The 9,433-nt window shown below is 41.5% G+C and overlaps 1 protein-coding gene across 1 annotated transcript in view; it reads right to left on the bottom strand.

The window, feature by feature from the left end:
* Nucleotides 1–494: 494 nt before the first annotated feature.
* Got2 (glutamic-oxaloacetic transaminase 2) overlaps nucleotides 495–9,433 on the bottom strand; it is a 26,604-nt gene continuing 17,665 nt past the window's right edge. Inside the window, exons 4-10 of the mRNA XM_010617168.3 lie at nucleotides 8,623–8,682; nucleotides 7,777–7,938; nucleotides 7,448–7,552; nucleotides 6,132–6,282; nucleotides 5,590–5,755; nucleotides 2,506–2,656; nucleotides 495–1,641 (exon numbers count right to left, since the gene is read on the bottom strand). Coding sequence (XP_010615470.1) covers nucleotides 1,519–1,641; nucleotides 2,506–2,656; nucleotides 5,590–5,755; nucleotides 6,132–6,282; nucleotides 7,448–7,552; nucleotides 7,777–7,938; nucleotides 8,623–8,682 — 918 coding nt within the window. The 3' untranslated portion in view covers nucleotides 495–1,518. The remainder of the gene's footprint in view (nucleotides 1,642–2,505; nucleotides 2,657–5,589; nucleotides 5,756–6,131; nucleotides 6,283–7,447; nucleotides 7,553–7,776; nucleotides 7,939–8,622; nucleotides 8,683–9,433) is intronic.

Raw genomic sequence — 9,433 nt, forward strand, 5'->3', positions numbered from 1 at the left:
AAAAAAAAAAAAAAAAAAAAAGAAAATCAGTATTTCTAATTTTTCTTTCAAAATTGAAGACTTGCAAGCTTGGGCTTTCATTCTCATACCTCTCTACTGCTCCTCTCTACTGCTCCTCTTAGCTGAGGATGAGCACTGATCACTGATGATCAGTCACATCCAGTTCCCATCACCTATTCAATTACTCATTTATCTCCTATAGACATGCAAGTTGTCACCTCCCCTCCATCCTTTCTACTCCTGGCCTATCTCCATGGCATCTTTTGTGGGAGTCTACTGTCTCCCAGGTCTGAGAGATGACATCTGCATTCTCAACATCTTTGGACTGGACAAGATGAATGGTAGGATGAAGAAAAAAGTATATTTTCAGTCAACATTTAGAACAGCCAAGAACCTTGTGGCTTATGGTCAGTGGAACATGACTCCAGACTCCTGGAATATATGTATGCTCACTGTTACTTTTCTTCATACTAAAAAAAAAAGGCAGACAGTGGTTGGGTCTACAATCATTTTATTGTAACAGAGAAACCAGGCCGCAGTAAGTCTACGTGATTAGAGAAGATGGTGGTTATCTTTCCAAAGGGTCAAGTGTATCTTCTTCCTTGATGCTACCCCACACCACCCTGCTGCAAATGAGATGAGTGGCTGCACAGCCACACCAAGGAAGGGAGTGGTCCAGCTGGCAGAGGCAACATCCCGACGGGAGACAATTACACAACCACTGAGGCAGATGCCAAAGTGCAATCGCCTACTCCCCACTATTCTTCACTAAGAAAGGAGAGGGGATGGCATGAGCAGAGAACTATATTCTTCATTCTTAAATAAATCCTGATAGGATAGGGTTGAAGGTCACTCAAGAAGTAGAATGGGGTGAAATCTGGCTAGATATACTAGATCTTTGTGTCTCAAGTACAGCAATGACAAAGAGGAGAGCCTTCTCTCTCCTTTTCTTAAATCAAACAGGAAACAGCACCTATTACTTTCCTTGCTGCAGTGCCAATACACTCACTGGTTTTTGTAAAGCATAATTTTGCAATTTGGTCTGTTGATAAGGTTGCTCCACTATGGAGGACAAATGTGAGTTAATGACTGTTAATGACAGGCTAGGTCTTCTCTCACAGACTCTAACATGAGCTATGTCTCATGCTGGGTCCACAGAGCAACCTCTAAAACCACATGATGCTTCAGTTAAAGCTTCTGAAATATTGCAATGTCCTGAATGACAGATTTTTTGGTGCTGCGACTTTCTTGCATGTGTAAACTCTTTTAGAAAAATTGGAGACAAAAGAACAGGGGAGTTTGGTCTACAGCCACAAAGTTCCAGACCGGCCACGATGCGTCTGCCCTATTTCACTACACGTTCTTTTCTGAGAAACACATTCAATTGTTGAGTCTTATGCATTGTGGTTGAAAGAAATGATCCATTCACCACCATCCACCCTCCTTCATCCTGTACGTGATCTCACAACAGCAGAGGCTGAAGACAGAAAGGTTGTCTCTGTTCCTTGCAGCCAGAGATTACTTGGTGACCTGATGAATGGCATGGGCAAGGTAGCCCACATTGCCAGAGGTGACCCCAGCCACAGAGATGCGGCCGTCCTTTGTCATGTAGATCGAGAACTCCTTGGTCAGCCGCTCTACCTTTGGGGAGAAAAGGGCTTGGTTACTACTTCTACTTGGGGAATTTTCCCAGCTCTGGCATGGCATAATAGCCAACTTATTATGACAAAAATAATGGGCTCTATTTTTTTCACTTAAGCTCTCTTCTTAGGATTTTGGTATGTAAAAGAAGTATAAAGGACAATTTTAAAGTAGGATGATGAATTCTGAGGTGTGAACAGGTGGAAAAAAAAATCTCAGATATAGCACAGAACAAGCAGTGGTCATAAACACAATCAAAACAAGTTTGTGTGGACTGGGGGTATAGCTTGGTGGTAGAGCAATTGCCTACCATGTGCACAGCCCTGGGTCCCATCTCTAGTACTGAAACCCCCTTTCCCCCAACTTACCAATGAAACAAAAACTAAAAAAACTGGGCTTGGGATGCAGCTCAGTAGTGCCGTGACTGCCTGGCAAGTGCAAGGTCCTAAATTCAATCCCTGGTACTCACCCCCGCATGCACACAAAACAAAACAAAACAAAAACCCCCTAAGGTATGCATTCAGAAGCCTGCAACCTGATGGATGGGATACAGATAGGTAAACAACTAATAAACAAAACAAGCCAGCCACAGTGTCATGGACCTGTAGTTCCCAAGTACGCAGGAGACTGAGCGGGGAGGATTACTTGAGCCTAGGAGTTGAAGACCAGCCTGGGTAACATAGATGTGGCCCTATCTCAAAACAACAATACCACCCCAAAACCATACAAGTGCTACCTATGACCTTTACTAAAAGGGCTCCAAAATAACTTTTTTAGGGCAACTCTGAATAGGTATGGACCTAAGAGGAATTCTAGTTTGAAAGAACTGATCAATGGATCAGCTGCAGAAAAATATCCACTTACCTGTTCTGGCTTTAGGCCTGTGAAACAAAACATTCCAATCTGATCGGTGATGTGCTGCCAGTTATGGGAGGAGCCTTCCTTCTTGAGGTTGGAGACCAGCTGGGTGCGCATGCTAATGATGCGGTCAGCCATGCCTTTCACTTCTTGCAACCTGTACGGAAACCAAGAGAGGCAGCTCATTTTGGCCAACCACCACAAGGTAAACCAGAGTTCAAAAATTTTTAATCTGGTGTGCCTGAATTCTTAAGTCTTTGACTAAGCCACAATGCTCCATTAGGCAGGGAAAAAGTTATTTTATAGCATTATGTTTCACATCATAAGACTTAATCAAACAACTAAAATACCTAACATACTTGAACATTAAGAAAAGTAAAGGCATCACTAGAAAACTTGAGGCTAAAGCAGAAACTATAGGTTAAACAGTAAAATATGACCTTATTCTTTATCGTAGATGGAATACATTCCTGCCTTCATAATAAGACAAAGCACTATAAACCTACAGTGAACGAAACACATGTGCTACGTGCTGAGGACCGAGTAACAATCCTTGCCTTTAAAAACTTATAATGGGGAGAGGACGGGGATTTAGCTCAGTGGTTCTGCTGCCTGCCTTGCAAGCCCAAGAACCTGAGTTCAATCCCCGGTACACCCCCCCAAAAAAAATAAAAAACTTATAACGGGGGCTAGGAGCCAAACCTGTAAACAATGGGCTAGGAGCCAAACCTGTAAACAATCTATCAAAGAAGGCAGCATAACATAAAGCTAACATGCCGGGCATGGTGGCACATGCCTGTAATCCCAGCACTCGGGAGGCTGAGGTAGGAGGATTGCTATGAGTTCGAGACCAGCCTGAGCTACATAGTGAGTTGCAGGTCAGTCTCAACCACATAGTAAGACTCTGTCTCAAAAAAACAAAACAAAGCAAAACAAAACAAAAAGCTAACAGAACAGTGCTATGCTACAGAGGCCAGAGAAGAGAGGGCTGGCTCTGTGTGGGGACTAGGAAAGGCAGCTCACTTGATTTTGAACACGATCTTCCCCTTTCTCACAACTGTTGCTGTCATTCCATTCCATGGGTCTATAGGAAATTCTTCTTGGTCCACCAACTGGACCCCTGTAATGGCATTTATAACATCTCTCTGGTACTGTGTTTATTCTTAAATCATCCCTCAGTGATGATGCCATGCACAGCCAAAACATGTTCAAAATTGCCAATTAAAGGCCAAATAAGGGTCCTACTTATATTTTCATTTGGCCCAGTAAAAATTTAAAATTGGGTACTTTTGCATAAAATTTTGGATTTACAGTTTCACTTGAAAAATGAAAAGCTGGCAGTTCTGAATTACCAGTGATTACTGACTGGAGCTGAGGAGCCTCTGGCATGATTTCAAATTTCCTGCAGCCACATCTATCCAGCTCCAGTCACTCTGAGGCGTGGCCCCTAAAGGTACTGCATGAAAGATCTGTGCATCCTACATGCGGTGCAGCCTTAGCAAAACCCCTCCAACCTCTTTGCCACTGAGAGCATGAAGTTCTGACTTCTCATAGTATCAGTCAAGGTGTTTCTGATTGGATCCACCTTCTCAGCTTCACTGCCTTCTTTGTTCCTCCTCACTCAGCATCTCTTTTTTTTTTGGTACTGGGATCAAACTTGGTTCCTTGCACTTGTGGGGTAGGCAGCAGAACCCCTGAACTAAATCCCCAGCACTGATGTGGGGATTTCTGTGTACAAGGGAAATCTGTCCTCTTCACTAAGCTACACAGGATAAACATACATCTAAATTAAACTATATTATGTGTCATGACCCATTGATAGGTCATAAATTCAGTTTAGTAGGATACAATTTGCATTTAAAAAATATTGGATTCTGGCCGGGCATGGTGGCACATGCCTGTAATCCCAGCACATGGGAGGCTGAGGCAGGAGGATCGCTGTGAGTTTGAGACCAGCCTGAGCTACACAGTGAGCTCCAGGTCAGTCTCAACTACGCAGTGAGACCCTGTCTCAAAAAAAAAAAGAAAGAAAAAAATTGGATTCTATCTCTAGCACTACAAAAGAAGAAAGAAAGATAATACTGGAGTGTAGCACATGAAGACCTAGTATCAGAGGTTTTGTGTTTTTTGAGATGAGGTCCTGATGTTGCCCAAGCTTGTCTCAAACTCCTGAGCTTGAGCAATTTTCCCACCTCACCCTCCTGAGTAACTAGGACTATGGTATGTACGTTCTCATAAATGGTTTAATTAAATATTGAGTTTTTCTCTCTTTTTTTTTTTTTTTTTTTGGAGAGAGGGTCTCATTATGTAGTGCAGGCTGGCCTTGAACTTACAGTACTATGTAGCTCAGGCTGGTTTTGAACTCATGGTGATCCCCTTGCCTCAGCTTCCTAAGTGCTGTGATTACAGATGTATACCATCATGCCTAGCAAATGCGGAGTTTTAAAAAGTTTTGGTTATATATACAACCATTCAAGTAATGTGTTCAGGGCCATGATGTAAAATGTATTTATGTGAAATGTGATTTAAAAAAATGAACATTAATTTGGAGAACAGGTATTAAGATTCAGATGGTACAGATAATAAAAACCAAAAAATATGCAAAAATACTGATTCAATACCAGCAACTATTGGGACAGAAACAAAAATATGAGGGCTGTGGATGCAGCTTAAAGGTAGAGTGTTTGCCTAGCACAAGTGGATGCCTGTGTTCATCTCTGGCAAAACATGATCTTCTTCTTTTATTTTTTGGTACCAGGGATCGAACAAGTACCTTGCACTTGCGAGGCAGGTGGTGGAACCATTGCACTAAATCCTCAGCCCAAAACATGATCTTCTTAAGGAAGTTTTTCTATGTAAGCAACTTTAATCTGAATTTGAGTTTAGAAAGAAGGTTTTACTGAATATGGAGACTACAAAATAAAAGGAATTGCTCTTTCTGAATATAGGAATGTAGGGAAATGCCAACTTAGATGCGCTGAAAAATGTACCCCCGCCCTGCAATCTGTGAGGTACTGCACATCACTAGAGTTCAGTTATACACCAGCTCTAAAGAACTGGCGCATGGCTGGGGAGTGGCAGAGTCTTTACCATTGCTTTCGCAAATCCGGGGAAGTCAGAATGGTAGAGGCAATCCGGGCACCATTGAGAGGAGGGTTGGAGTACATGGGACGGATCAAGATCTTCAACTGTGATTCTACCCTTTTGGCTTCATCTGCATCTTTGCAGATCACAGTGAAGGCTCCCACACGCTCTCCTGAAAAGACAAAGTGGATCTTGTTCAGTTTTCCCATCTAACATACTTAACCAAATCACAATTAAATTTGCTACTTAAATCTGTTTCCATCTGAAGGGTCACAAAAATAACTTTTTATTATGAATAAAAACTGCAAGAACGGTGAATTGAGGCATAACAGAAAGTCTGAATATTTAAATCTCATTGTATTGTATCTATTTTCTTGGCTTAGTCACTTCTTGCTTAGAGAAGCAATTTTCTGTTTTCTTCCCAGGTAAGAAGGGACATAAAGGAACAGACAGACACCTTTTCTTTCCCTCCCTGCCTTTGTGGCATTCTCTCTTGGCTCTTCTTCAAGCTCATTTGAAGACATATCACACTGGGTCCTATAGCTTACCATATAAGCCCATGTTCTTGGCGTATGACTGGCAGAGGCAAACATTAATGCCTTGTTCGATGAAGTGGCGCACAGCCCAGGCATCCCTGTTACCATCACCACTGGCAAAGCCTTGGTAGGCCATGTCAAAGAACGCAAAGAGATTCCTTTTCTGGGAAGGAATGAGAAGACCAAAGCTTTAGGCAGCCATCTTGCAGACACCACAGGTGGTTATTTGTATTTATTGAGATCTTGCCTGCCTCACCTAAAGGTAAGATAGCAAATTGTCCTTCAAAAACCAAAAACCAAAAACCAAAAACAAACAAAAACCAACCTTGGTTGATATAGTTCCTCAAAAAGGAGAATCTTAACCTCAATGTGCTCAGAATTCTGCTTAAATAGGGGTCTGGGACATTATTCTTGTTTAGTCAACACAAAACCAGCACCTGTCTTTTCTGGAGCTAATATAACCTGGGCAGGCTCTTTCTAAGCTGAGGGCTCTTGAGATGGCCTAATCAGAACCACATCATCTTGAAAGTGCTCTCTGCATGCTATTTCTGTCTCATTCTTCTTGCTGCTTAGATATGACAGAAGGTGGGGAAAACAGGGACTTAAAATGATAGGAGTATTTTCTCCTCTAGAATTCTGATGAGTGTCTTCTGTGACAGCTAGCTACACTCTGAGTGATAATGGCAATACTGAGGAACGTGGCAAGGAATGGAGGGGACACAGAGCATATAAAAGGATGTGTAATGAACACTAACCAAGGCAAATGCAGGCACTACCAGCGGACCCAGGGCCTGTGGAGCTATTGTGTAGGCTAGCCAATGGCAGCCTTTATCTAAAGCGAGGAACAGGAATAATTTCAAACTGCTCATATACCATCAACTACAAAACGGTTAGTTAAGCAAACAAGGAGCTCTTTCCTAGTAGCTTATCTACAGGTAAAATTTTGTGTAGGGTCAAAGTTAATTTTCACTGTTAAGACTTTGTCAAGTTATGTGTCTGAATCTAGTCACTAAATCCAGAACTTCAATTAGACACAAAAGCTTAAATATTGAACGGTTTGTTATGTGAGAAACCCAAGGTACAAATAATTTAAGGAGCAAAGTAAAGACAGATAATAGGAAACAGTGAGACAGATCTTTTGCAAATGGAAGGGAACTAAGAGATTGAGGGGGAGAAGGGAAGCAAAAAGAATTAAGATGTGCTATGTACATGTATCAATTCTCCATGATGAATGTAATCATTATGTATCTCAAACATGTACTAAAATAAACTCAAATAAATAAATACAATAAACCTAGAACTAATCCCAATCAGGTCATCCTCCTCACCTTCACCACTGATGCTATTTCCTTCCACTGCTCTTGGCGAGGGTCCACTCCAGTGGGATTGTGGGCACAGGCGTGCAAGAGAATAACACTTTGCTCTGGTATTTTCTAAAGAGAAAAATAACCAAAAGACTGCTGTTTTGAAGTTTACGAGGAGATAGTTACCAGAGGGTCACTAGCATCTGATAAGTAACAAAGAAAATCTGAGGTTTGGGAATTAGCTCATCCCCAGTATTTTAAGCCAGATATTAGGACCTGGTGGAAGACATCAAATGTCTATAAGAAGTTTATTCCTTTTCTTTTGTCCCTCCAGCCCTGAAAGCCACACTTACTGAAATATCCTCAAGGGCACCAGTGAAGTCAAAACCACAAGTCTTGGGGTCATAGTATCGATAGCCTTGTAGCTGCATGCCAGCATCTCTGAAGATAGGTGTGTGATTTCCCCAGGACGGTTTGGGCAGGTAGACATCTCGGCTGAACTTAAAAAATCTTTGCTAAAAGATGAGATGAAAGGGAATAGAAAATGAAAAAAGGAGAAGCCAAAATGTTGGCATATTTTAAAAGATATTTTTCTCTACTGAATCCTAGCTTCTCTCTATGGTTGACAAACAGTATTGAGTCAGTCTGGGTAACCTGGGCTCTGATAATTATTCTCATGTAGCTAAGGACTTTTCTGGGCCTTTGCTTGTAAAATGGTGTTAACAGGGTAATGGTGCATGCCTGTAATACCAGCCTTCTGGGAGGCTGAGGCAGGAGGATTATAAATTTGAGCCTAGCCTGGGCAACTTAGTGAGACTCTGTCTCAGAATAAAAAGTGAAAAGGGCTGGGGAAGCTCAGTGTGACAGCCCTGGGTTAAATCCCCAGCATACGCACATGCGCGCGCGCACACACACACACACACACACACACACACACACACACACACACAAAGTTAACTGAATTTCTCTCACAGGGATTAAATGGATTGAAATATAAAAGAATATAAAAAGCTCCCTAGTAACAGTATACAATCAATAAGCTGGGTTTATTATTGTTATAATTTCTCCAAAACACTCTTTTCTTAATCTGAGAAGAGGAAATCTGACAACTCTGTAGAAAGAGGAAATCTACTTCTTTCAGTGTTGAATACACACAGCCTCCACTGAGAGCGTTTTCCTGAAACCGTTTTCATACTCACCAGAAAGCTGGCTCCGATCCTTAAGGCCCCCGTTCCAGAAATGGTCTGCACAGTGACAAACTGCAGGAGAGACACCATGGTCAGTGCCGTGGCCAGAGCAGAGAGGCCCTGCTTTGTCCATTCTGTACCCATCACACTTGAAAGGTAATTCCTTACGGCCTGTTAGTATCACCCATGGAACACTCACTGGTAGGACACAAAAGCTCTACCCCAATATGCAAAGGTACTGATTTGCACAAGAATAATGAAAAAAAAAACCCAAAAAACCAAAAAGACATAAGAACAGTCACTATATTAGAATGTAACTCTAGAATCATATAAAATGGAATGACCCTGTTAACATCGAAGTTCCATCACAGTCAACAAGTACATCAGGATAATGTTAGTACATTTTATTTTTATTTTTTGTGGTGCTGGGGATAGCTTTGCACACGCTAATAAGCATGAGCTCTACCACTGAACTTCACCTCCAGCCCACGTATATTTTAAAGGCCTGCTAAGAGGTTTTGTACGAGTGTTCATAACCTGGAAATAAAAATCTAACTGTAGTTCTGGAAATACTAGTGATTCACAAAGGTAAAATTCATAAAAGACAAAGCAACATTATTTTAAGATAGGGCATTCTAACATTTAGGTTGTGATTGCCCAGATAGACACAAATTAAGTAAAATCACACTATGCATGAAAAATACAGTTTTTAGTGAGGGGCTAACAGATGGTTCACTGCATGGATAATAAGTAAACCACATCCTGTTCATGACTTAAGATAATTATTGGGTTTGAGGCTATGTATTGTTCTCTGAGTTATAAC

The sequence above is a fragment of the Fukomys damarensis genome, unplaced genomic scaffold (assembly GCF_012274545.1).
Source record: "Fukomys damarensis isolate Sample0158 unplaced genomic scaffold, DMR_v1.0_HiC HiC_scaffold_32, whole genome shotgun sequence".
NCBI classification, from domain to species: Eukaryota; Metazoa; Chordata; class Mammalia; order Rodentia; family Bathyergidae; genus Fukomys; species Fukomys damarensis.